Source organism: Morchella sextelata (assembly GCF_020137385.1).
Source record: "Morchella sextelata strain SCLS chromosome Unknown scls_10, whole genome shotgun sequence".
Lineage (NCBI taxonomy): Eukaryota > Fungi > Ascomycota > Pezizomycetes > Pezizales > Morchellaceae > Morchella > Morchella sextelata.
Window position 1 is genome coordinate 1,722,395 of NW_025408625.1, and position 27,510 is coordinate 1,749,904.

At 47.8% G+C, this 27,510-nt stretch overlaps 8 protein-coding genes across 8 annotated transcripts; 4 read left to right on the forward strand and 4 right to left on the reverse strand.

Annotated features, from left to right (window-relative positions):
- Window positions 1-2,503: 2,503 nt before the first annotated feature.
- On the reverse strand, window positions 2,504-4,796 carry H6S33_001430 (uncharacterized protein; the record flags this gene model as incomplete). Its single annotated transcript, XM_044832807.1, has 7 exons — window positions 2,504-2,512; window positions 2,585-2,679; window positions 2,792-3,293; window positions 3,383-4,243; window positions 4,379-4,413; window positions 4,586-4,649; window positions 4,722-4,796. The coding sequence occupies 7 exons, from the start codon at window positions 4,794-4,796 to the stop codon at window positions 2,504-2,506; spliced, it is 1,641 nt and encodes a 546-aa protein (XP_044694397.1).
- A 103-nt stretch (window positions 4,797-4,899) lies between these two features.
- Window positions 4,900-5,462, forward strand: H6S33_001431 (uncharacterized protein; the record flags this gene model as incomplete). The annotated part of the gene is made up of 3 exons (XM_044832808.1): window positions 4,900-5,200; window positions 5,264-5,293; window positions 5,362-5,462. The coding sequence occupies 3 exons, from the start codon at window positions 4,900-4,902 to the stop codon at window positions 5,460-5,462; spliced, it is 432 nt and encodes a 143-aa protein (XP_044694398.1).
- A 290-nt stretch (window positions 5,463-5,752) lies between these two features.
- H6S33_001432 (uncharacterized protein) lies at window positions 5,753-6,638 on the forward strand (the record flags this gene model as incomplete). The annotated part of the gene is made up of 2 exons (XM_044832809.1): window positions 5,753-6,008; window positions 6,073-6,638. 2 exons carry the CDS (start codon window positions 5,753-5,755, stop codon window positions 6,636-6,638), a joined length of 822 nt encoding a protein of 273 aa, XP_044694399.1.
- Window positions 6,639-8,327: 1,689 nt separating this feature from the next.
- On the forward strand, window positions 8,328-8,612 carry H6S33_001433 (uncharacterized protein; the record flags this gene model as incomplete). The annotated part of the gene is made up of 1 exon (XM_044832810.1): window positions 8,328-8,612. One exon carries the CDS (start codon window positions 8,328-8,330, stop codon window positions 8,610-8,612), a length of 285 nt encoding a protein of 94 aa, XP_044694400.1.
- Window positions 8,613-8,633: 21 nt separating this feature from the next.
- On the forward strand, window positions 8,634-9,368 carry H6S33_001434 (uncharacterized protein; the record flags this gene model as incomplete). Its single annotated transcript, XM_044832811.1, has 1 exon — window positions 8,634-9,368. The coding sequence occupies one exon, from the start codon at window positions 8,634-8,636 to the stop codon at window positions 9,366-9,368; it is 735 nt and encodes a 244-aa protein (XP_044694401.1).
- Window positions 9,369-13,492: 4,124 nt separating this feature from the next.
- Window positions 13,493-14,793, reverse strand: H6S33_001435 (uncharacterized protein; the record flags this gene model as incomplete). Its single annotated transcript, XM_044832812.1, has 3 exons — window positions 13,493-14,209; window positions 14,264-14,394; window positions 14,622-14,793. 3 exons carry the CDS (start codon window positions 14,791-14,793, stop codon window positions 13,493-13,495), a joined length of 1,020 nt encoding a protein of 339 aa, XP_044694402.1.
- Window positions 14,794-17,916: 3,123 nt separating this feature from the next.
- Window positions 17,917-18,539, reverse strand: H6S33_001436 (uncharacterized protein; the record flags this gene model as incomplete). Its single annotated transcript, XM_044832814.1, has 2 exons — window positions 17,917-18,306; window positions 18,366-18,539. 2 exons carry the CDS (start codon window positions 18,537-18,539, stop codon window positions 17,917-17,919), a joined length of 564 nt encoding a protein of 187 aa, XP_044694403.1.
- Window positions 18,540-22,398: 3,859 nt separating this feature from the next.
- H6S33_001437 (uncharacterized protein) lies at window positions 22,399-26,494 on the reverse strand (the record flags this gene model as incomplete). The annotated part of the gene is made up of 8 exons (XM_044832815.1): window positions 22,399-23,597; window positions 23,699-24,386; window positions 24,426-24,868; window positions 25,002-25,267; window positions 25,327-25,917; window positions 25,973-25,997; window positions 26,051-26,224; window positions 26,458-26,494. The coding sequence occupies 8 exons, from the start codon at window positions 26,492-26,494 to the stop codon at window positions 22,399-22,401; spliced, it is 3,423 nt and encodes a 1,140-aa protein (XP_044694404.1).
- Window positions 26,495-27,510: the final 1,016 nt, after the last annotated feature.

A 27,510-nucleotide genomic window follows, 5' to 3' on the forward strand; every position in this document is an offset into this window, starting at 1 on the left:
AGAGATCATTGATCCCTTTAATTCCCGCTCACACAAAGTCGCGGGGGAGCAGAGGGGGATGAAGGGGCATCTTGTGGTGGTGGTGGTGGTGGTGGTGGTGGTGGATATGTGAGCCTCATCTGGGAATATGATGTCCATTATATATATTAAATCTCGGGACCCACCCATGGCCAGCGTTAGGTATGTCTTCGCTGGCGAGTCTATTTCGGGGGCTGTAAAAGCAATAGTAATCTTTGCTTGGCAATCGATCCACAGCTAGGAATGGGAAAGCTCGTGGGGTACGAGCTGTTGTGAGCGGGTATATCGGTAACATGTGGTCTACGAGTTTCGGCAGGCCACGAGTCGAGCTGGCTCGAGCTTTATCCATGGCTCAACTCGAGATGGCTTGAGCATGTTCCTATATTATCAGATATTTCGGCGGTCACCGCCGGCCCGGGGCATGTAGACCCTAGCTTCTATCATTTATTCTTTTTCGTAGCTGGTCTTGGGCTGCATAGTGGGGATGGCTCCAACCGGATTTTTCTTATGGCCCCTGTCTTTCCTGCGTACCAGAGTTACCCCCCCTCCCCCCCCCCCCCCCAAAATAATGAGGCAGAAAATAGGACCTGATTTTTTTTCCGCAAAATAAATTCATCAGTTTGCTCAACATATCTAGCTTGATCATGAGAGCTTGAGCTTCTTCCCACGAGCACGAGCACGAGCCCAGCCCAGACCCTTTGCAAGACAAGTTGGCTCGAGCTATATATGGCTAGGGCTTGACTTGAGCTTGCCTGTTGGCTACAGTACTAGTGAGCCGATCTAAAGCTTGCCGCGATCGAGTCGGCTACGTTGAATTCCTCGTTGTTGTTGACTGGAGGTCATGGTTGTATTTGGTAGGGTTAGGGGCTGTAGGGTACATAATGTACTCGCAAAGGAATAAAGTCTGTGGATGAATCAAGTACCAGCTGGTACGGCGGCTCATACCTAGAAAAGTGCAATGACTGAGCTTGGCGATTTGGCGATTTGGCAATGCCGCGCTCCACCAACTTGACCCGACATCCAAAATTACCTCGCGAGCAAGCCCTTTATACTTCACTTGAATTAAGACCGGTATTACGTAGCGAAGGGGTATGTATCTTGATTAGCTAGAATTCAACATCAGAGTTCGTAGGTGGCACGTGGGTATGGGTGTATAGTATATAGTATAGTATTCATTTACAATCTTAGCGAGAACCAGAACTTTTATTCCCCACAATCGTATAAATAAGAGCTAACGATAAAGATGATCGAATTGATAGCATATATTCTTCTATAAATAATTGAATTTTTTACTTCCATTTTATAGAGGGGGTTAAGCGGGTTATATTGTAGTAGATAACGGCGATGTGATCATCGTTTAAAAATTTCTACCATCACTACCCGAGTAGAGAGTGGTGAGAGATTATTTGCAATCTTTCAGATTAGGATATCTCCAGATTTATTATGCCTCTGGGCCGGCTTTTATTCAATGTCTGAGTACCTTAGCATTCGGTCTGTGCGGTCGCTGCTAAGTGGGGTGAGAGGCGTGGGGTGTGAGGCTTGTGGTGAGCGGGGTGGCTTTTTCAGTGCAATCCGTTTAAACAGGTACAGTGGAATCTCTCTATAAGGGTACCTCCTATCAGAATAATATAATCGCCCTATAAGGGTACGACTTCTTGGTCCTTCTTGGGTCTTTTAGACACAAAATGATGCTTGTTATAAAGGTAAACGCCCTATGAGGGTACCAAAATCCGGTCCCGAGCGTACCCTTATAGGGAGATTCGACTGTACCGGGTGTTGAGGGTAAATACGAAGAATCTGATAAGAGAATCTTGCTGTGAAATAGGTGTGTTTATCTTATCAGATTCTCGGTATTTATGGTTAACCCCCGGTACATACTTTCTGGTGGATAGGACGCGCTTCCGACTCGGTCAGAACAGCCCTGTGTAAACCTCAGGGCACTGTCGTCTAGCTAGCTATTCAACCAACCACCATGCCCGCAAGACATGAAGGAGAGATAAAACGTAATGGAATTCGGTCCAAAGACATGTGCACATATGTATGTAGTAGAAAGAAATCCGAATCAAGTATGTACAGCCACTCAGCAAAAGTGTTCGTGATTCAGTTTTAATGTGATCAGTGCGCAGTGTGGGGCACCCGTAATGTTGATGTTATTAATGTTGAGATTCGAAACAACGAAAAATATATAATATAGTTCGTGACTATAATAAAAGAAGATAGGCCACTGATCACTGGGAAACTCTTCTCTTGGGGGGTTTTTTTTTTGATGGTCCACCACGGTTACCTATGGAGAAATGTCTCACTCCGAAATCGGAATCACGAACACTTTTGCGGAGTGGCTGTACGTCCCTGGGCGTAGAACGCTTGGTACAAAATGAATAGAAAAGAGCAAAAGAACAAAGAAGAATACAGGAGATGTTTAGTCAAGCAAGCACAATGGAATCAAAGGAGAAGTAGTAATTTGCTCGTCGCTCCCAAGAACTGGTTATATATGCTTGAACCATCAGCAGCTGTCGACATCTACCCGCCACGTGTGGAAAGCTATCAAGAGGAGAGAGCTACAAACCTGGTTATAGAGCTCCGGGAGGTCTTCCGGACGCTTCAGGAACGCCCTAAACACGGCTGGGTCAAATTGAAACTCCGGGCATTTGACCTCCACTCCTGGCAATTAATGTTCCATCCTCAGCTGGGCCTATCGCTGACACAAGACGATCATATACGAGCCGGTTTCCGGAGTCCTCAGCTGCCTCCAGGATGCCCAATCCACGTTTACCGGCGTGATACGGGACATTGACATCGGCACCAGCCTCGAGCAGAAGGTCCACCACCGGGAGGTGGCCGCATCTCGCAGCTGCCTGTAGGGCTGTGAGTGAATCCGCAGTTCCTCGGCGGGCGTCGATATCGGCACCGGCCATCAGCAGACTCTCAACCACCGCTACATGACCGGCTCCCGCAGCCGCCTGCAGGGCTGTTCGTCCATCGTGGGGGGCTGTATCCGCATTCATATCGGCGCCATTGTCAAGAAGAAACTTAACCACCTCGAGATGGCCGCACCCCGCAGCCGCCTGCAGGCCGGTTCGTCCGTCGTGGGGGGCTGGATCGGCATCCATATCGGCACCATTTCTAAACAGGAGTTGAACCACCTCGAGATGGCCGCACCCCGCAGCCGCCTGCAGGGCTGTTCGTCCGTCGTGGGGGGCTGGATCCGCATCCATATCGGCACCATTGTCAAGCAGAAAATTAACCACCTCGAGATGGCCGCACCCCGCAGCCGCCTACAGGGCTGTTCGTCCGTCGTGGGGGGCTGGATCCGCATTGACATTGGCATCGGCTGCTAGTAGATGCTCAATCACGTGTAGATGACCGGACCCGCGTTGACATTGGCACCTTTTCCAAGGAGAACCCGAAAAACCTCGAGATGGCCGCACCCCGCAGCCGCCTGCAGGGCTGTCCGTCCGTCGTGGGGGGCTGGATCCGCATTGACATTGGCACCAGCTGCAAGCAGACGCTCAACCACCGCCAGATGGCCGCGCCCCGCACCCGCCTGCAGGGCCGTGAATCCGCGGTCACGAGCTGGATGTGCATTGACGTCTACACCGCTCTCGGGAAGAAGAAGTAGCTCCACCATCAGTAGGTGACCGGACTCTACAGCTGCCTGCAGCGCTATTCGGCCGTCCTCGAGGGCTAGATCCGCATTGACAGCTACCCCGGCAAGAAGTAGGCGCCTGACGACCGCGAGATGGCCGTGCCGTGCAGCTGTCTGCAGGGCGGTGAGCTGCCCGTGGTGTCCATCGACGTCGTTGTCGCTGCTTCGAACCGCATTGACATCTGCGCCGGCCGCAAGCAGAAGCTCCACCACCGCGAGCTGGCCAGATCTCGCAGCTGCGTGCAGGGCGATGTCGATGTCATAGTCGAAGTATGGAACCGCACTGGCGCTGCGGGTTGCCAGCAGTATGTCGACCACCCGGAGGTGACCGGATGCCGCAGCCGCCGGAAGTGCCCTCAGTTCGCGAATAGCCCTCGAGGGGCGACGAGTGCTGGCTTTTTTGTCCGTTATAGGGATGTGACTGTGGGGCGCACGGCGCCAGAAATCAAGCAGAAGATCGACCACACCCAGCTGCCCGGCCCCCGCAGCCAGGTGGAGGGCTTCTCGATCTCCCGCTCCTGGAGTACCTTTGGGTCCGTGCTGGGGTCGGCCTGTCTCGTGGCCAGACTTTCTATGATTCTGATTGGTCAATATATATTCGGGTGTGCACTTCCATCATATCATAGAAACGAAGAAAGAAGAAGCTGCGTGAGGTACGAACTCCGGATCCCTCGATCGAGCTCTCCCATGTGATCCGAAGGGTGGGATAATTACCTTCTGAAACAGTTGAACAATTGCCCCAAAGGATACTTATGGCAAGAACCTCAGAGGTCTTGAGGTGGGCGGCACGATATCATGTTTCTCTCACTTGGGCTGAGCATCAATATTCCCCGTGGGGGGGGGGGGGGGGGGATGCATTCTACGTTACCCGGGTACATACATGTAGAGTATGTACGTGTAGGTAAAATTATATGTGCATACTACTAGAGAGGTTTTGCTGTGGCCGTCCGATATCGAGTGCGTTTGCATGCTGCAAGTAAGTTGTCTATGAGGACGAGAATGAGAAAGTAGAGGTTTTGCGCGCCTGCATCCGCTTATGCGCCGAGCACCCAAAAACCGTTTTGGTGTGGTCACGCTGAGGTGCTGGTGGTCGCGCTGGGGTGGTGGTGGTCGCGTTGTAGTCACGAATCATGTTGGCGTTCACCACTTTTGTATGTGGATCATGTTGGCGTTAACCACCCTTTATAATGTGGATCATGTTCGCTTTCACTCACTCAACTCAACTCAACCTCACAATGCCGACCCCAAAGCTAAATACCCAGGCTGCCCCTTATGGCTATACAGCTACAGGCAGAATCAGGAAGAAGCCTTTGAAATCCTCAGTCCTACTTCCAGTTCAAAATCAAAACTCTTATGAAAAATGGAGGGACAACCGTACAAAGTTCCAGGAATGTCTAACATGTTTTAAGGACTTCAGTAACCGGCTTGATTCCCATATAGCTGTTTGGCAACATCTTCTCCATTTTGCTACTAAAGATCTGAAACATCAAGAGGTTCATGATGCACTTAAGAAAATAAGGGATCAGAAGCCTTCAGGTATGTACTCTCTCTACATCTATTACTAATATCTGCTATATCTGCTAACTGAGACTCAAAAAGCGGAGGAAAAAAAACATCAGGAGAGAATTGGTTCTGCGGAATGGAGAGCTAGGAATCCAAACAAAGCTAAGCGGGCTTCAGCTAAATTTGCAACAAAGCTGGAATTGAGAGAAATTTGAAGCGTTTGGGAGAGTTTTCGAAGGAAAAGTTAAGCAAATTGCTTGAGGAGAAAATAACAGAATGGGATGCAAACAACTAAATGTACTAGTAGTAGTTTTGATAGTCAATTGAGTAGTATGATTAACTGCATATAAATTGCCTTCACAGTCGCAACCAACAAGATAACAACAACACGATCACCTTCATACCTGACGGAAAAAGAGAAACAATATGGAACATAACCTTACTCCCTTACAACAGTCAGTACAACGCGTATTTGGCTCAGCCTATGCAGCTCTCTCGGTTGATGATTTAAATCAAAACTTGAGTATTGTAGCTGGAGAATCAAACTCACAACCAAGCTGTTCTCCTCAACGCCATCAATCTCCAATGACTGCCGACATCCAAAGTAGTAGTAGGAGATCACACTGTACAATTAGAGAGGGTGAAAAGATAGTGCTCATGCGGTTATGTGTTGACTATCAAGCGGATCATGTACAGGGAAAGAAGAACGCTTTTTGGCTCTTTATTTCTGAACTGTTGGAGCAGGAGACGGGTGGTGTAAAACTCAAGGACCCGCAAAAGACAGTTAGTTGGATGGTCGCGCGAAGGAGAGCTGAAGTACGTATGCAGGAAAGGGAAAGTGGTAGGTTAATCTCATATCTATAATTTTTTTGTCGTCCGAAGTAGTTAACAAATTGATATTTTAGGTACAGTTCAAAGGGAAGATAAACTTCCGCAAAAGATTGATAGTTGGATTGCGCATGAGGACCAATTGGAGAGAATGGTATCGGATGCTGCTAAAGGAAATTCAGATTTGACTAATGAAGCAGAGGAAGCGGCAGTCCATCGTCGCAATATGTTGGTCCATTTAGGTGAAAAAAGGAACAGGAACGGGGAATTAGATTCTGATGGGGAGGAAAGTGATGAGACTGTTGCGACAGAGATTAGAAAAATGAGAAAGAAGAGGAGATCTGTTATCAGCAGTGAGCATTCTGCTGATACACTGGCTGTTATTAGTGCAGTGGAGAGTTTAGGTTCCGGTATAGTTAGAGTTGTTCGTGAGCTTATAGCTTCTAGACAACCACAAGCTAAGCAGAATGAACGGATTGATGGGAAGTTCCAGGAATTATGGGAGCAGTTGGGAAGAGAAAGAGAGGAGAATAGAGTAACAATAGAGCGACAAAGAAATGAAGACAGGTTGGCGGAGGAAGCACTTAGTAACGATTTCCTCTCACATATTTTGGGGAAACTTGATGAGCTCAAGAGACCTTAGATATATATACAAATAAATATCTTTAACCCAAATACTCTTCCAATGTCGGCAGTTGACAATCAAACCGTTGGATTGTTTGGTTACCGTATATACAACTATGTACATTTGCAAGTAAAACAGATACGGTAAAGTATGCTGCGACAGGGGAAAGACCTATTTTGAGATTACCTTTATATCAGTTAAACCCCTATAATATCAAAATATTTCCAAAACTATGCTCAACACTAAACCGAAAAACTGAAATGAGTGCATTAACTTCTTGTAGTACTGGATTCAGTGGACGATAGGGAAGAGCTCTGTAGGCGCTCATAACACCATATGAAAGTGAATATGCAGGATCTCCATATAAATAACAGCGGTCCTCTGCTCTTTGACCGATATGTAGTTCTCGTAAACGCTGTTGTAACCCTGATTCTATATACATGCTCCAATCACCGCGACTTCCTAGTCAAGGCCCCCTAAAATGACTGATAATACTATCGGAGGTCGTAGCTGCTTGAAATTTGATTGAATGATATTTTTGGTATCAAGAGTAATAAAGTCTCTGATTTTCCGTAGGGCGACATATTGCTCGCATGGTACCATCAATAAATGCCCATATGTTTCCTACTCCGAGTCCAGCCGTTCGTTGAATTACATTGGCGTATCTGCGAATTGTTTCAAGTGAAAGTCGCTGTTGATCCCAATCCATTCTATTTAAATATCGATTGAGTAGGTATTTAATGGTGTCGTTCAAAACAACTGACAGCCAGGAACGGGACTTTTGGAAAAGATACATTATTTCCTTGTACCGGCAGGGGGCGGAGAGTCTGTAGAGAACAAGACATAATGCGGTTTCTGGAGTGCATGTGTATTTTGCCCTCAAGTTCATTTCCTCTAAGTTGAAGAACCACAACATATGATGAATATCGTAATGAGTAAATCTGTTTGACATTGTTAGGTGGAAATTGAATCAGACTAGCTTGAGGACATGCTTACTGAAAAAAAGCTAAACAGTAGCCTTCACTCAAAAGGTCTAGGTCAAACGGGATGCCAATCGGGATCCTCAATGGTTCGCGGTACTCTGAACCGTCCTGATCATGATCCTGAGTGTAAAGATGTAGGCAAAGAACTCCAGCAACACTCGCTACTGTAGTAGAAAGTAATACAATAACATCTTCCTCTACGGCCTGATCACTCATTGCTGGTATATCGATATCGGTTACCGTTTTGAAGATGTGAGGATTACTGTCTCGCCACTCACCTTGGCGCATTATCAGATGCCATTCTACATCCGCCTATGATATACTCATGCTTGGTATCCGATAACGAAAATGATTGACCTACACTGCATATATGCACATATGCGTGACTTCACTATGCGAAAACCCCGGTGTCGGCCGCAGCAAAACCTCTCTACTAATTTCATGACGTTTCGGAACAAGACTGCTATTGCATACCGAACAAAAAAGCGCGAAATCTACCTTTTGGTATGACATGCAATATGTAAACGAGTACATGTACTACTTACATGTATAGTACATGCACTACTTCCATGTATAGTAGTTGTACTACCTACATGTATAGTACATGTAGCTACCTCCATAGGGCATCTAATAAGGCTCAGGCGCATTACGCACCCCTGCACCCGGGATGGTCCCTGCAGGCGGCGATCAACAAGAGAGTCGATAAAGGCCGTTCTATAGATCTATGCTCCCTCACCGTTCCTTCGCGAATCCTGATGAACTTGACTCTGTCAATGAATGGCGCGAAGCTCTCGAAAGGATCTTTGAAGAAACTCCTACCCTCGATGCCACCGCACTCACGCACAAGGTCATCGAGCATGTCAAGGCATTCTTCACCACGTACACCGAACCCTCTGTCATGATCAAGTTCCCATTACTTGTCTTCGACGTTTGGGACGCAATGGTCGAGTACATCCGCGGCGACATGACCAACAATGAGAAGTTGATCAATTTTACCCAGATGTTTTAGCAGCTTAGCTATGAGGCTGGGATGTCGCACTGGGATATGGATAAGATGGACAAGTATGATCAGTTGGCTTTGTATATGGTCAACCACGCTCTCGGTAAGACCCACCTCCATCACTTGCGAAACCGCCCCTCACCCCCTTACCTCCTCAGCGCCCTTCCACTGCCCCGCAATCCCCTTGCTTGCAAGAATCGCCATGCCTACCCCCGTCTCCTACCGCCGCCTATCCTCTTTCGAGAAACAACTACTCATCATCACCCTATCGTAGGTGGTCCTTGCGAAGGTGGCGATGGTTGCAGCGGCACTCATGAAACCGATGAGGATGGCGACGAATTTTGCTCGGAGGACGAGTCCCGCTTATACGGTGGGACTTTTGCCGCGAGGCGCCTGGCCTGGATCTCGTACTGCCACTTTGCTGCACTTCTCACTACGCACGGCATTTCCAACTGCCGTGTCGTTCTTGATAAATCCATGAGAGGTGTCTTTGAAGGCAAGACATTATTCCAGCCGTACCGGGGGTCTGCGATTATGGCGTTTGAGAAGGTCCTTGAGGTTTCGGGCGATATCTTCTGGGACAACGGAGGTACGTGGTATGAGGAGCACGGGTATCCAAAAGGAGATGAGCAGGTGAAGAAGTGGTTGGAGCACGAAGAAACCATGAAAGGTGTTGCCGAGAGTGCCGAGTGGGATGACGAAGTGAAGAAAAGCGCGCTGAGGGCAGCGGAAGTTCTGAGAAGGATTAGGAAGAAGCACACTTAGAAAGAATTAATAGCCGCGTGATTCTTCTGGTGATAGCTAGTTCTATTACAATCACATGCTGGGAAACTCCTTCGGCGACCGGGGAACACCCCTTCTCGTGTATTAACTATAAGAGAAAAAGGAAATCGTTTTCGCTCCCTTGATTTATCAGTCGGTTTCTCTGTAAGAGATTGATCATCGTCCTAGTGGATAGACTGCAAGATTCTGTAGTGCGTATATACCACAACTCTTGGGTAGTGTCAAGTCCCAAGGTTTATGAGATTAGGTCTACGGAATATACATGTGGTTTCTACTATGAACTTCGGTTCCTACCATATTAGAACTATGGACCGTAACTCGAGTGTATCTTATTCGCTGCCTAAAAGTATTGACTTACCCTTATCTCTAGGGTAGTTCCACGCTGACTGAGATTCAGCTAACGGAGTGCCCCACCTCCACAACCCCCTCAGCTACACGTCAATCTCCACCTCCCCCTCGACCCCGCCTGCATTTATCAAGCAATCAATCAATGAAACAATCGACCCCGCCCGAGTTGCAGGCAAGGCTCATCGAGTTAGTAATGGAATATCCATCGTGCCTGTTTTTGGGGGGCGTTAGTTAGATTTCCCACGCAAAAGTGTGGATCAGGCTTCACCTCTACTAGCTCTCATCAACCAGCATGAACTCGCACCATACACAGCTGTTATAGACTAGCCGGTTACCATGGCACATAAGTATGCAATTGTTTAACCTACAGAGATGTTTTACACGTTGCAAATATGTATATTTTCCGGTCTGGACTATCACCTCCGCCTACAGTTCGAATTGCACCTTCAAGTCCACTGAAGTGACTGTAACTGCTAACTTTATCGATGATTGTCTCGAGAGGAGAAGCCTCTCGTCTAACTAATATACTCTTATGTGGTCACCTCTCTAGCCTACATCATGCATACGTGACTTCTCGCTTATCTGTACACTACTCCTCAGCCTCCTACTTGTACATGTTCTGATGCCGATACACATCCTGCATCACTGTGCATGTATATCCCAGATAATCCTAATTCTTTCTGGTCTAAAAGAGTATAAATTTTCTTTCTGTTTGGCGCTTTTTGTCTGATTGTCACCTTGTTTTTCCTGTTCTATTTAATGTCTTTGAGGCATGGCGTAATGAATCTTTGAAACTAAGTGTAGTTCCACTCACCGAGTTTAGAAATGCTTTATCCTGAGGTTTTCTATGAACTGTGTCCCCCTGAAACTACCCGCGCTCAGATAATTTCGCATACATATGGCAACATACCTTCATTAGTCTTTTGCGGTGTAGAAAAGACAACTCCTCTCCTCAGAAATAATTCCCACCTGCTCCTGAAATCTCGTAGTACATGATCTCTCAGGATCCTTGGTGCGACTCTTGAACGCACAAGGAGATGCGGTAACCCACCAGCGCTGTTATCGTTGAAATTCGTCATCCTGTAGTTTCCCTCGTGGCTAGTTTTAGGAGTGTAGTCAGGTATTAAGATGCTCTAGTAAAATATGAATTGTTGTTTTGAGGCTTCCAAGCCTGGGGGTTCATGTCCGGTGATGTATCTGATTGTACTACGTTGTTCAGTTGTATGATATTATTCTCCGGTATGTATGTCAGTACGTGGTCATGATTTGGATGGTTCTAAGCTCTAGTAGCCAAACCCTTGGCATATATATCGGGGTACGAATATGGGGCGCATGGCCCATCTTTGTATTATAGACAGAAGAAGCAACTACATAACTTCTGTAATCACGATATGAACTACTTAGGGCACTAGCCCTCCAGCAACGTAATCGCAACTACGTTAGTATTTAGCCAGCGTATTTGATATCCTCCCGCTGTATCCCGCAACCTCCCGCACCCCCGACGTCAACCCACCAGCCATAGGGCGGTACTAGGCGTCCGTCCTCAGGTGAGGTCCCTTTATAGTTGACACAAAAATGACCCCTGATAAGTATTCTTCCCTTAGCAGTGCCTGCGGTCACACCCTTGATCTTGCAGTAACCGTATACATCTTGCAGCTATTTCCAGCGCGCGCAAATCACCCAGAGCACCGAAGGGGCCCTTGGACCAACCCCCTTAGGTCGCTGAAATCCGCCCCCTACCTTTGAGCCTGGATATGAAAGGTTCGTATTCCATCTTCTCCGATCGCTACCAGGAATCTCCAAGTGAGGCGAGATACCGCGGAGGGCCTAGGACCCGGGGGGGGGGGGACTGAAGGATAATAACGCATAAACCCAACTATATAAACTGGACCAGCAGGTGGTAGGCATAGATCCAATTCCGGACTTCGTCGAAATCTTTTCTGAAAACCGGGCGAGGTGGATCGAGTGATGATGTGTGAACATTGCGAGTGATGGTTCATGATCCCAGTACTTTCGCCGAGTGATATCGCATGACTGCCAAGGGGTGTCGCGGCGCTAGCAAATCACCAACAGCCCGGCCCGCACATCCCATGCAGTGCCTTCGTTGAGACGAAAATGATGCCGGGATGCGGGACGCACCCCCGCCTTGCGGCCCGTGTACTCAGTTTTGATTCGCGGGAGTGCCGCGGGTCGAGGCGGCATTCAACAAGGTTGCAAGTCCAAAATAAATACACAGATACACTCAATCGAGAAAGATAAATATCTCATGAATGGGGAAAAGATACACAGAGGAAGTCATTCGCTCTCTGGGCATTCATCTAAGTTTAGATGCCGGGTACCTTCCGGTTTTATGTCCACCAAACTGCGCCTGATATCCTCTGGGCCGTCTCGAGGCCCTGATGACCACGGTCATATGAGTGGAATCAAGATATTCCGTAATTCTCCCGCCTTTAGTTAACGAATGGTATTACAATCACTTATATGCATCTAGAGGTGAAGATCAGCATGGCCGTTTGGGGGGGCAGTATAAGTGGCCTGGTATATGCTTCTAGCCAGCCAGGCCTAAGTGGTGCACGTTGTGACCTCATGTTCCGAGTCAGATGAGGACCGGCGCTACTTAGTAGTGGTACTAGAATACTATATATGTAATTAACAGCGAATTATATTTGAGTTAGAACACCATTCGGCAGGTCCCGATCGCAAGACACATACCTTTAACGCTATTCCCGAAGTTCTCACTTGGCCTGGTTATTTAGGAACTCCCGGAATGGCCAACTTCTTCCCGCGATCTCTGGCCATGGACGTTCGAACCTGGTGTGGCGCCCGGCCGGATAAAAGTCTTTCTAAAGCGACAAACCTTCGAAACGGACTAGAGAACGAGACTTGTTATTGAGCCCCTGTGCTCATATTTCATGTAAGCCCACATGGAAAGAAAAGGTATAGTCACAGAGGGTTTGCTATATACGTTCAATACAATGTTCACGAAATTACTGCAGGATATCAACTGCTGTATTATCCCACTGATTGATTCTAAGATACACGAATCCACCGATAAACTCTTGATTGGCTTGATATGTATTTTCGTGTCCAGAAGGTTGGAAAGATGCAACCTTCTGGGGGCTCCCCTACTCACTCCCGGCCAGCTCATAAACATTGACTCCTCACACTGCGAACCTAATTTTGATGCGGGTGTTCGCGCTGGACGGTGCCTCCAAATTATATTAGTGGGCCCGGTGCGCAGCGGCCTTGGTCATGGAGCGGGTGTTGTGCGTGTTATTCGGATTTCTATATCTGGACTGGGGGTCCGCGGGCGGGGGCCCAGCCCCGTTACTAGGTCCCGCTTCAAATTCGGCTGGCGACATATTGAAAGAAGACGTTGGGGCAGCTGGAGGTCCGGAATCTCTCGGTGTGTGCTCACTCCTTCCCTCGAGGAGAGTTTTCATGCTCGCCATCAACAGCCCAAGCGCTTCCCCGTGCTTCCGAATTTCCCTCTCGTTGCGCTGCCGACGTTTCTCCTTCTACACCTTCCCTTTCTTACGATCAACCTCCTCTTTTCGACGTCGAGACTGATTTTGCTCCAACATTGACTTGATCCCACGAATGTCCCCCTGAAGGCTTTGGAAGTTCGTGTCATGTTTGTCCAGCCGTGTCTCATGATCGTCCAGCCGTATATCTTGATCGTCCAGCCGTGCCCTTTGATTGTTCAGCCGTGTATCTTGTTTGTCCAGCCGTGTCTCATGATTGTCCAGCCGTATATCTTAATCGTCCAGCCGTGGCTTTTGATTGTTCAGCCGTGTATCTTGATATTCCAGCCGATTGTCCAGCCGTACACCCAGATTGATGAGCGCTTTTTCCATCCGATCTAGCCGGCATTCGTGATCGAGTCCGTTATAATATGGGTCCACCGCGCTAGTATGGGTTATGGACAGCCCCGGGAGTTTGGGAGGTGCGTATCCTTGCGCATGTAGGGAGGCCGCTCCCCCACGAACGGCTCCAGCAACGATATCGTCCCTGGCAGAATATGGGACCATGACCTCATACTCACCACCACCACCACCACCACCGCAATATGTATGCTCTTCCCCATCGGTATCCCCGCTCGCTTGCCTCTGTCGTTGTGTCAAATCTGGAGGTGCTGATGGCTGACGGGCTGTACACTCGTCTAGTGCGATTGCGCTATAGCTACAAGTCATCCCTGGGGGGCTAGAGCTGTCGATGTCCATTGGCGTAAGTCCACCATGGGAGTCAGCCTCATGATCAGTGCCGGGTGAGAGTTGCGGCCTGGCATCGCCGACATTTAGGGCGCCGCCGTCAAGGTCGTCCAAGTCGGAAAAGACTGCCATGCGGAGCAATGTGTAAACGCATAGCTTTCTTTGTTGCGCCGGGGTCTTCATTACGTTGGCTAACATGGCTCGGTCGTCACTCGTACCAAGGGACAGCACCTTGAAGGACGCTGGAATAAAGCCGTGGGTGAACTAGCCTCTTCCCATCGGACTGCGGTCGTCGAAGGTTCCTTCCTGAGGATTTACTGTCTCCTTGGACATGAGATCGAAGACTGGCTTGAGCTGAGGTATTCTCTGGAATGGATCCTTATCGATTGGGGTGCCGTCATCAACTGGACTTACCGTGACCTGTGCCTGTGGACCATGAATTCCACGACCTGTTGGAGCCAGGCGACAGAGTACTCTCCCTTGGTACCGTCAACCAGATCCCACACCCCCAAGCCTTTCCAACAAGCAGAGACAGCAGTTCCGCGAAACACTTCCTTTATGCCAAGGTTGAAATAGTGCGCAAAAATACAAAGTCTTTTCGTGTCCGATGGGTTCAAGCCTATGGTTTCACCTATTGAAGCGGATTTCTGAGGATTTCGCCTAGTGTGGGATCTACCGGGCTTGTCGGCGGCGGTAGCACACCAACACGTATCGGTTTCGATGTGCCCGCAAGCGGTTGCTGGGTCATTCTCGTCTTCTTGAGCTGGCTTTGGGGCTGCCTTACGCATCCTTTTTCCTCGGACCGTTGTGAGATAATTATTCCTACGACCTTTTCTGAGAGATGGCATTTGTTTGAGTCTGTAGATGATAGGTGTGTTGGGGAAGGGTTGGGAGTTTATTTCCTTTTCAGCGCCAAATACGAGTATTATACTCACTACTAGTATCGGTATAATTGGATATAATCATATAAACCCCCCCCAGAGGCTTTGGGGGGGCGGGGGGACAGAAGTACTGCCAGCTCAGTTTTTCTTGGCATGCACAAGCTCTATTTGGCATCATGACTCACGAATTCAGGCATCCAGCTGGTTTCTGTTATTCGACGGCAGTCAATTCCGGAAACCTGTTAGCCGGAATTGACAATTTGACAGTACAGTTAATAGACATTTTAAGCCACCGTCCGTTGCAGGAGAAAAGGATCGGCGAAAAAAAGGATAATCCTCTAGCTCTACTAGCCATGCTAGGTTGGTGTGATCAGGTAAACGCAGTTAATAGCCATGCTCTCACGGTTATACTTTTGATACCATGACAGTGGCCTCTGTGAGTGGCATAGAAAATATCATACCTACTACCTCCAGCTAGTAGACGCTAATCTTTTTATTCGCCAATCTTTTTTTTCTGTTGGCTTAAAAGGTCTAATATACTTGTATGCCTGGAGCCGCACTGCCGAGGCCGCCGAAAACGAGCAGTTCGGCCCTAAAATGAGCGACTGTGGGGACCCCACATTTAGCCCCCACGGGCCGCCCGATCCTAGGACACCGCCTCGCTTAACTAAAACACGGTAAATCATGTATGTAAACGTAAGAGCACCGCCACGCAGGGGTCCCACGCCGTCCCACAACCCTTACCCACCGTCTGCGCGCCAAAGTGACTTGCCACGCCGTCGCTTCTGGCAGTGCGGAATTTGTATGCCCTCTCTTAACCCACAGGAAATCACTCGCCTTCGCCCGCCAAGACACAGCGCATACGGGCCCATATAAGCCTGCCCACCGCGAGACAGCAGTATTTCCCGCCACGACACAGCCCCTATTTCAAAACATACTATATGAGCTCTCATTTTTGCCTGCGTCAACAGGAAAAAGCACTGATCCCCGCAAGGATACAGCAGTCCTATATGAACCTTCTCGCCTTTAAGCTTAAGGGAAACATTGCTCGCCCCTCTTAATCATGAGTGATCACTCGCCTGTCAACACCTCCCCTGCACTCAATCAGTCTGGCTTCTCCGTACCATCCTGTGTGACAGCGCGAAATCTACATGGCCCTGGACACTTATTGGAGGTGATCCTCCGCCCTATCCCCATTTCTTTATCACAGAATATCACTCGGTCACCCCTCGCTTCCTCGGGTTGGAATTACTATGCGAGCCTGGGAAAATATATCCTGACTGTAATAATTGTGGCAAGAAGATTGTTGTTATAAAAGGGCTACTAAGTTCCCTCCTGTGTTAATACAAGACATGATAAGAATCTATTCCGCTGCTATAGCCAATATCTACTACACCTCGTTTTGCTACTAAGAGCTCGTTTAGCCAAAATCGTCATAGCGCCGTCGCGCAGGGGTCCCACGCCACTTCAAAAGCTAAAATCTGTCAACCACAACCCTAACTCACCGTCTGTGAGCAGTCAAATCAGGCTCTCCACAAACCTTGCTTCTGGCAGTGGGACTTTTCTGGCCGTGGGCATTCGTCAGGGATGCCCCCCCCCCGCAAATAGCTCGCTCTTAATCACAGGAAATCACTCGGCTGCCAAGAGCTGCTCTTCGAGCGCGCGACAATAATAACCCTAACCCCTGCTTTTCCACGCCGCTGCTAGATTTATATGGGCGTACAAATATAATATCAGCTTGCCTGCCGCCAATAAACACGCCTATTTACCGTTACCACACGGCCCTATTGCACACCATATATGAGGTCGTATATGAGCCTGCCCGCTTACCGCGGCGCCCTGGCATGTATGTAGTCTTGGGAAAGGGTATTGGAGCGTGGAGAAGGCGGTCGAACAGTTAGGGACATATATATTGGTCATGTAATCTTTGTGTTGTAACTTGGATATTCAATATCTCGGCCCCGCTCCTCTTACCTTGCTCTTCGATCTCTCCGATTATCCTTGACACCGGTTGTGCTCCTTACCCCCTAATCCCATTCTGCTATCCTGTCACCTTAGAGATTCTAGTCCTGCTCGCTTACATTGTGGTTTCTACGGCTATGCCCTGAACCTGAACTCTGCTCCTAGATGCGTGTTTGAATATGGGGGTTTAAGCGAGGGCAAAGGCAAGACGGAGACTACGGGGCCAAGGAGCACAACCGAAGCGAAGAATGAAGGGTCCGAAGACGAATTAGAAGACGAACTAGTATCTTGAAGTGAATAACAAGAAGGTTGCGTGGAGAAGAAGACCTATGCCCTGAAATTTACTCCAGGGTTGAGAAGGCATACCGCCAAATCTCGAGGGTTGCCAAGAAGAAAAGGCAAAAGACGCTCTTGGCAACCCCGAATAACTCGGTATTCGCATTGCATCACTTAGTCATCATTGTGCTTAGAACCTAGGCTTCCTGTCCCGGCCCTACACATCGCGCTCCATCTTACCATCCCATAACGAGACACAACAAAATTTAAATTGATACCTTTGGTATAAATTTACATATTCCAATATGAATCTGAATCTGCTACCACTAACTCTACCGATGGAAACAATTTCGCAACGAAACGAAACGAATTCGCTGGCTTTCAAAGCCGGCCATTCCTATCTGCTGAAAGCTCACAACTTATTCAGTCATATACCGGCATGAATAAACCCGGTTGTCTACTTTAAAGTCAATCATAGCAGGACTGACGCCCGATGACCTGGTCGAGTTTCAGATATAATGATAAGCATGGGAAGCATGATTCTCAGTACTCGTGTATCAATCAATTGGTACCTGCTCTTGACCGACGACGAACATATATATGTACCTCAGGAGCGCGTTCGATGCTTCAGCAGATCACGAAAGTATGCTAAGGTCCAACTAAAGCTATATTCCAAATATATTGTAATGGTAACAGTTCAATAACAAAGGTTTAAAGGATTGACCCGAACTTAAATATCCAAACACTCCAGCAACCACTTACCCATCTCAAGCTTCAACAAATGAAATATCTGCGGGCAGAGTCCAATCAAATAATTAAAACCGCGCGTGGAAGCGAGACTACTACCCCCATCTACATTACAACCACCGCCAACCCCGCGCCCAGCGGCCAGGAGACATTATCGAAATCACCCTGCGGCGCCACCTCAAATCCGAGAGTCGTCGCAGAAGCCGGGCATGGGAAAGTCGGGGTTGGTCCATCCCAGGTTCCCACAGCACCGTCTGGAGTAACGGAGAAAATCCCGTACGGGACATCCCTGTACGGCCTGTTGGTGTAGGTGTTTGTCGCCGAAATCGGTCCACCCACGCTGAAGAGCTGAACCTTCCGCGAGTTTGAAACGTCGCTGAGTGGCTGTGGCCACCCATTGGCAAACGAGAAGCTGCAGGTTTTGCCACCGTAACCGCTCGGGAAGTTGAACGAGAGAAGGGAATTGGTCTCGTGCTGGATTCCTTGTGCGGTGTACTGGGGTTCGGGTTAGTACCTGTACCAGTTGTGCATCATGATGCGGGGAATCGACATACCCTGAAGACGTAGACATCACCCATGACAACCCCATTGCTGGGAGTAAAGATATTGACGGCAAGCGATGGGTAGATTGTTGCCACAGCGCGACGTTCGATTTCAACATCAGGAACCGGAGCACAAGAGACCAGGCCGGTGAAGGCAAGGAGCGATGCGAAGATTGAGAATTTCATATTGGGAGATTGATATCCAAAGACGAGGGAACCGGTGGCTATCTAGGCAGGGATGGCTGAAGCTGCTGGTAGTCTTCCAGAATGAGGATGAGGATGGGGATGGAAAGGTAGTGCGGAATACTTGGGTATTTATTCACATACCCATACCTAGGTACTTGGAGTCGATAATGATTTAATTGTAAATTCACGATGAGATCTCGCACGAAGAGGATTTGCCCTGCTTAGTGTGTTTCTTTCCCATTCAAGCAATCCGATGGGAATAGTCCTCATACCCGATCCCATGATCCACCACCAACTTCCGCTTGTTCTCCAAGGTTCTGCATACCATGGGTGGAACGATTAGAGCTCGTATCATGAGTCAAATGGTTGGTAAGTTGAGTTCACATATTTCGCGATATATCGATATCTGATTACTGGGCCAGTGCATGATGCTGCTATATTTAGTATAGCCTGCTTACGGTAACACCAGGATGGTGCAAGTCATGTATTTTTGGGCAACATCGTTAATCTTGGACCGCACAAAGCATCCAGGAGATCCCGATCTTGCCGATCTTGCTGCGAGATAACCTAGTCGGAAGTGCATTTCGAATGTTTTCTCTGTCTCTTGCCTAGCTTAATCACGTGGCTAGCTGGGGGTCGAGCTTTTCGCTAATGAGATGTCTAATAATAGAGGGACAAGAAGTGGGACAAGAAGTGGGGGCCTTTGTAGCCCATCAAATAAGTACAGGTCCCGATTTGTATATATTGTCGCAAAATTCGTATTCACCGCATCACTGGCTCAGAACCCAAATCTTTGTGTCACCAGGTAAAAAAGATGGATCTTGCATCGAAATAGTCTAATTTAAGGGAGGTGATTGGGGGGAGGGGGGGTGCCCTTTGGCGGATCGGGCTAGTGCGCTAGGTCACGTCATATGGGAATACGGGCACCTATCAGGGCTGACGAGAAACTGGCCTGATAGCACAGGGCGTCGATGGGCATTGCTGAAGATGATGGGCCAGAGAAAGATGATGTTGTGCCGGTTTGCCCGAGAAAGTTTTCAATGATCCGAGCGATAATTGTTCAAAAGCTAGGTCATATATCTGCCACGGGCATATGCTATCTGGGCATACACCGGGAGCGCGGCAGATAAACAAAACTGGCGTCCGAGGTAGTAAACAGTAGTTGGATCAGAACAGGCCCTACCTCACGTTGTGGGTGCTTATTCACTTTGTCATCAAATACACTCCTGGGGGAGTTATATTCCCATCTAAAATTCATAAGCCCAAACTCTATACCTAGGGGTGGCTTGCAATCGAACTTTACCACATTTGAGTCAGTGATATATGATAGAGGCATAAAACACCAATATGGAAACTCATGTATGCTTCAGAATGTACTGTACCCGGGGGTCCCCAAAAGTGATGCAACGTTTGACATAACAACGCCAAAAGGCACCTGGATTCCAATATTTTAACACAACACAACGACTGAATAAGATAGATATTCTGATCATACACATGACACAGGAGTCTCTAGGATAGAATCTACATTTACTAAGTCATTAATTTGTGTTTTTTAGCCTACAAAAGGGAGAACTTCCGACCAACAAAGGTGATAAAAGGACAAGCAACAGCTATTCATAATACCTCTAGTGCCAAACTATGTTCCCCACCTTGTAAATTATTATAAATTGACTGCGCATCTTGTTGGCTAGTTTCGTTGTTGACAAATATGGATTATATGATCGTTGCATCACTTATAGGGATCCCCGGGTACATGATATCCACTGACTCATGATACCTCTCAGAAATAGTGAAATAGGAAACCTAGAACATGGCCAATCAGAACCTTTAAGCCGCATATTGCATACCTGGTATATCTATATACTTATTAGATATTTGAGCACTTTGGTGGAGAGCTGTAACGGAGCCATTTCAAACTGTCTGGTGTATGAGTACACACAGGGCCCGGTTACATACTGAGAGTTATTGTTGGAAGCCATTTGCACAGTGAGATGCAAGTACCGGCAGTGTGGTTAGCTACCAGCTGTTAGAGTAACTACATTCTGGGCACTAGGAAGAGGATCTATGCATGGGAGCAATGACTGACGAGCCTATGCATTGCCAGTGACTAGAATACTGGCCAGAGCGAAGCTCTCATTGTCCAGTGATCCTCTGTATCCTCTGAGCATTGTAAGTCCACCGATTTGTGGAAGAAACTATGCCAGGAAAGTCTACAATAAGCGAAAGCTCTACAGCAATGATTAAGCTTACATCTGAGTAGCAGCTCATTCATAGAGACTCCGGTTGTGTAGCAACCTAGACTGCAGGTGTTACAATGGCTTTGACTAAGGGTGTTTGCATTGGGTATCGGAAACACCTGCTGATGCTTGAGGAAAAGCGAAGTACTGGTGGTATTGTTTCCCGGGCCAAGAAAGGCTTCACCGGAACTTAGTAAGAAGTTAAGAGCAGAGAATAGAGGCCTTTGGAGTATAAGTACTCAGGTTCATTCTCACCCTTCAGTCCTGCTCTCTCCAGTCTTCATCAGAAAAGAAAATGAAGTTCTTATCAGTAGCAGAGCCCTTAAAGATTATTGAGTTCTAGCAATAGTATCTTTGAGTAATCTGCAACTTGATTGTCTATCTTGCATGACCATCTCTATTCTATCCTATTCTATTTCTCTTAGAAGAGACTCCCGTTACAAGAGCCTTATTGTGTTTCTGTTTGGGAAATGCCAATGATAAGCGATAGTTCTGTAGGTTTTAAACAATTTAATATTGTAGACGTGATTCCGCTCACCTGATGATTGATGATACTACTAAGTCGAGGCAGAACCGTATCCTATTTATATATATTGGAACCTATATCAAGGCCCGCTTTCTAATACTAATGAAATAACGATAATAGAATAATACAATTAGCCTGAAGATAGCCCTAATAGAAAAACGCCCCGGTATAGACCCTTTCTCCATTCTAATTTCGACACGCAACGTTGAATCTCTCAAATACCAGTAGTCGAGCTGTATCATAATAATGTCCTATACCTAATTCCTGAAGTAGAATAGCCTGCAACCGTAAACTCCACTTCTAATTTGTTCCGGTGAGTCATCCTAATAGTAAGCATGCCATCACAATAGCCTAATACTAGTATGATCGTACCACATGCTTCTCCACTACTCAATACCTTTCTATGCTTGTTCTTTGGTCACCCGAGCGTACTCGCATCACCACCCATCACTCATTTTCCTCACTGTGCTTCCCCTTTGCACAGTGTTCCGTGATTCCTATAACAGTTTCCTCCATCGGAGTATTCCTCCAGTGTGAACCTGATAACGCTCAACGGGGGGGAATAAAGCATTCAAAGACATGGGCAGCGGGTGGGCAGATACCCGGAATAAGATGTCTACACTGCACAAGACCAATAAAATCTCTTACCATATTCCTATGATATACCTTCTCATTAGTAGGTGCGTTCCCTTGCGGAGTCAGTGTCGCATGTACCATTTTGGTTATGTACAGAAATCAATTTCTGTTGTAGATTAACCTGCGTAAATAAGGAAAGATATTGACTGGATTATAATCAAGAGAAAGCAATTCAGACAGAAAATAACAAGATACAGTGCTGAACAGTAAGACAAAGTGGTATCATTCCCTTATATTCTTGACATTGGTCTTGCTTTGTGTATATAAAACCACCTGGGAGTTATATACAACATGTGATTACGCACTTCAATATCGATCAGAATGAGTCAGGGAGCAATATCAGACCCCAACCTGAAGATTAAAAACTTACAGGAACCCCCGTAAACCCCCACATTAATCATCGTCGGGAGTGGTTATGATGCTATCTCCCGATCCCCGGCAGCTCCTCACTTGGTTATTATAAAAGCGACGAGCTGGCAAATTCATCTTCATCCGAGGAGCTGGAGTAGTCTTCCGAAGAATTGGGGTACCCAACCCCTGAGGATCGAGGCAGGACTGGAGGGGATGACAGGCCCGCCGTATCTGATAGTCGAGCGCGGAATGAACGCATAACCGCATTCTTCTCCGGATGGTCCTCCCAAAGTGTTTCCATCCTATCCTCAGTAATCACTATGGCGTGGCCTCCCGCTAGGAGTTCCTCGATTATTAGCGGACCACAGTCTCGGTTCTTTGCTGTAGCAGCCGCGAGCCGTTCTGTAATAAGGAGAGGCACATCCTCGGCGGACAAGGTCTTGATCATCTCATATCCCCGCACACGTCTGGCCGTAGAAGCAATAGCCTCCTCCGTGAAGAGGGACCGAGCCTCCAGCGGACACTTTTCTAGTATGCACCCCAAAAGGGAAGGCCCGAAATCGTGGTTTTTCGTAAGGGACGCTACAACCCTCCTGGTGATCTTGGGGATGTGACGGCTCTGTAGTAGCTGAAAAAGGGCACCGCCGCGGTTCGTCCATTTCCTCAAGGCGCGCATAACTGCCCCCTCCGGCAGGTACGTATTGTCCCCGAGTAGGCCTAGGAGGTGTTCGGTGATTTGGTGACCATATGTGCAGTTTTTGGCTGCTGCATAAAACAACTCGTCCTTGATATCCGTTATGTCCCTATTATCGGCCATCGAACCGACGAAGGTTAACTGCGGTGCATATCTCACAGATGCTATGAGTGTGGCTCCAATGACTTCAAAGGTTGGGTTTTTAGCCATCAAGAGCTTCAGTTCTGTGACGGGCGATCCTTGGCTGATTGCAGTTTTAATGTGTGCATCTGTGACCGCGATATTCTGACCAAAGTAATCGAGCAGTCCCCGCACCAAATCGCCCGCATTCTCATCTCTAGACGTCAAAACCGCAGTCATGAGAGCCTCCGTCATTACCTCGGTATTTTTGACACGCTTCAGCAAACGCGAGAATTCCGACCACCTGTTGCCCGACGGGCCCAACACCGCATTGATGAGGATAGATTCCGTTACCTCGATGGAGTCACCATCGTCCCAGTTGAAGTCTAGTAGTGTTTCAAGCACATCCACCTTGTTGGAGTGCGTCACGGCGAGAACAAACGCCTCCTGCCGCATCACTCCGCGGTGGTCTGGGTGACGCAGGAGGACTTCTATCATCCTCTCAGAACTTCCCTGCAATCTTCACCAAGACGGATTCAGTGATCCGAGTATGGCCGTAGAAATCTAAAGGCCCATTCAAATTGAGGTATACGTGTATCCTTGTGGATAAGAGATAATAGAGAGCTTTCTGGGGGTTCTCCATCGTAAACGCTGCCCAAAGCCTTCAGAACGGGCAAGCTCCCCCTCTGACCAGCTACCGCCAATACCCTCTCTGACACAGCAAGCCGGCCATCACCACCAGCCAGGAGAAGGGTTAAAGCTCTTTCGTCCGTCCAGTACCCCACTGCGGCCAGGAGGATAGTCTCAGTTGGTTTGATCCTCACACCCATATCCATGAACATCCGAAGAATTGAGCAGCCTTGTGTATTGCTCGCACCCACCGCGATGACTTTCTCCGTGACCGTGGCTGTCTTGCTCCTTGGCAGAAGAACTTCCAACATCCCTTTCCAAGCATAAAAATTCCCTGCAGCGGCCTCGAGTATTTCCTTGGTGATCTCAAGCTTCTCGTCTCTCAATAGAAGAGCGGTCATTAGGCTTACATGTTTCTCCGCCGCTACCGCTCGCATCATATTCCTCATACTTCCTCCCATCGGTTTGGCACCTAGATCCAGGAGCTTCAACACTATGCGTATGTGGTTGTTGCGTACCGCGCTTTTCAGAGGTGTATTCCCATTCGCGTCAACCGCATTGAAATCCGCCCCTGCTGCAAGAAGTCGGTCCATGATACACTCATTGCCGGCTTGGGTGGCCAGGTAAAAGGAGGTCGGACCCGAGGCACACTCATAAGTTCAATCCGAGTTAATAGTCCTCCGACTGACGTTGTGGGAAGATATTGGGAAGTTCTCATCAAACTTCTTCCCGAAGCGACAGTGGGCAATTAGAAAATATGGGTCAGACGGCTTTGCCGCTACCGCCCCACACAGACCGGGCACCCGTTCCTTGAACGAAGGCGTGGACCAGATCCCCTTCGTCCTCCACTTTACGCAGTAGCGTTTGATGTTTAGGTTGCTAAATATTCGTACCCAGAATATAAACTCTACCCCAGGCTTTTCACTGGTGCCCAAAAGGTTGAGAAGTAAGGCAGCCAAATCTGGGGTTAGGCTTTCTTCATCTTTATCCAGTGATAGCTCAACATGGAGAAACCAGGTGAACACCATGTAAAGCTCGATACACTTTAGAGTAGACTTTTTCTTACTGGCGCAGGCCCGCTCCATACCGCTGCTCGATTCAAGTAGGACTAGGCCGGAGATGCAAGCCTCCGCTATTCCGGAATGGACATGGTTCTTGTTCAGCCCTGCCCCCCTCAAGGTACTCTTGTACCGAGAGATGCGCAAAGATGACACGATCGAGCTGTCTGTCCCATGTTACTAGATTGCGACATAGAGAAAACAGACAATCGACACCGTCCTCGGGTACAGCGTCAGGCCAATAAGAGAATTGAGCCCATGTATCTCTATCTAAAGGCATTTGAGTGCCAATGATCCACATTAGGGATCTGTTTGCGGGATGAAATTCTTTCGGGGTGCCTTGTTTAATTTCGTCCAAGATTTGGGAATAGGTTGATTCCAGTGTAGCAGGCAGCATTGTTAACCTTTCCTCGACGTCAGACGCAAGCTTTAATCTGCAGAGACTCTTGATCTGAAGGTCGGCCCACTGAAACCTATAGGTTCCGAAAATGTCAGAGTGCACTCGGGATCAACATGATATATCAGTACCTACATTCCTTGAGCCTTCTCTACAATAGTGTTCACTATATGTAGCTTCAAGTCGTCTGTAACCTTCCCACGGAGTAACCTCTTGTTTCGAATCGCGGTTTCAATCTCCCGGTTGACAAATCGCTCGATATCATGGCTTGTCTCCTTCGCATCAATGTAGAGATTTGGCAATCCTTCGAGTTGGAGTTTGATGTCGATATCGTCTCTGCTAGAAACAAATATCTTTACCAGACTTCCGACAGAGTCTAACAGTGTCTTAAAAACTTCAAGAAGCCGCCAACTCTCCCCCGGATCGCACTCGTCTAGGGCATCGACCACAATTGTCGTCTGTGGGTATAGGTCCAGAAGCGAAAGTATTAGACTTTGGCTTTCTTGAAACCTCAATGTGCCCGCCGCCATCCCATCTTCCAACCTCTGATTGTAGTCGGCCACAATTGCCTTTGATAGGCCCGGATATGCGATCGAAAGTTGCTTCAAGATGGCCTGCATCAGGACTTCGGGGTCTTGTCGCTGGGGATCGTTCTTGTTGTAGTAGAAGTATACCACAGGCTCTTTCCCTGCAAGTCGCGATATCAAAGTCTCGATCACCATGCAGCTATCTATATGTCTATACCAGCAACAATGTTCGGTTTTTTAACGGCAAAACGTACGTAAGTTTAGTCTTTCCCGCGCCAGCTGTACATGTAGAGTTAGAAGAAGAAGTCGGCGTCAATGAATGAAAGACTTACGAATGCCGTGAAGCCATAGGATCCCCGACGCGCTTGTAGACCGCCATTCCTGATACTTCTCATGGTCGAGGAGCCATTGTCCAGTTCCTTCTAGCAACTCGTCCTTGGCTTGTTCATGATGTCTTTTATATTCGACCTTAGAAAGCCAGTTTAGAATCGCGAGTCTTTTCTCACCTAAGGACGCGATGCAATGATTATGATGTCAGTCGCAGGTTTCAACATCTTAAGGTACAGTGAGGGGCGGAGATGGTACCCTGAATATACTCGGTAGTCTCGAAATGCAGATTTGAAACGTTTTCATAAACGTAACGGCAAAAATGTTTTAGTGTAAGAGTTTCAATTTAGTTAGGCAGTAGCGGCGGATAGAGAGGCGTTCTAGGGAGAAAATTTTGTACTTAATCGTCAACCTTCGGGTTGGCCCTCATCATAACCGGAAGGTTGCATATGAGTAATGAATGAAACAAAAAAAAAGAAATGCCGCGTCCATAAACGTTAGGAAAATACTAGTAGTCGTACCTACGTATACACAATATCCTTGTATCGGTTTTAATATTCCCCCAAGACGTCCAATGAATGGGGCAGCCGCTCAGCGGATGTTCGGGATATCAAAAGCGTCTACCAGATAGGACACCTATTCACTGCATGTCCGGCAGATAGGTAGAGTCTGCGAATGGGACAAAATAACTACAATCGACTACGATGATCTGACAACCTTTTGTGGCCTATCCCGTGTCCTTCGGAACTCACCCAAACCTCTTTCGGCGAATCTTAATATAAAGCATTTCTTCTTTCTCCGCTCTCAAGTCTATGCAGCAGCAGGGCCCTCTCATTTATTTGGTGGTAGCGCATGAGCCAAACTTAGAAACTGTATAGGACACAAAGCGATAATCTTTCTATGAGCTGTTCACATATTCATCTCAACTAAATACTTTAGAGAAGTACAAGAGCTGTTTACAGACCTTCCGTTTTCTTCCAAAGTCAAAAGATTATTGTGCGGTCCTCAGCGGTTGACTGGTATATGGTATATTTATGAGCCCCACACGCGCACGTGCGCACAGCTGCAGTAGAGGTTCAAGGTGTTGGCAAATGTTTCGCATCCGCAAGACGCTAAGAAGCGTTTAGCCTATATTTAGCCAGCGTTCCCAAAGGTTGTAACCGGTTCTTACTTTTAGCGGAGCTGAATTGAACTAAATAAAAATGGCCGACAACTAAACCGACTGAATAAGAACCGGTTTATACTATTGCAGAACGGTTCTGGGGTCTTGGCACTAGTTTGGCGGGAGCTCTACACTGTTCTGGGTTAGGGTTGGTCCTGATATGGTGTTCGCTCTTGGTATGAGGAGTCCCACCGGCATACAAAACCGGTTTAACCCAGGTGGTGAATAGGCAAAACTGAACCGAACCGTTTTCTTAAACGGTTCTAGAAAACCGGAGAACCGTTGGAAACAGTGTATAATTTA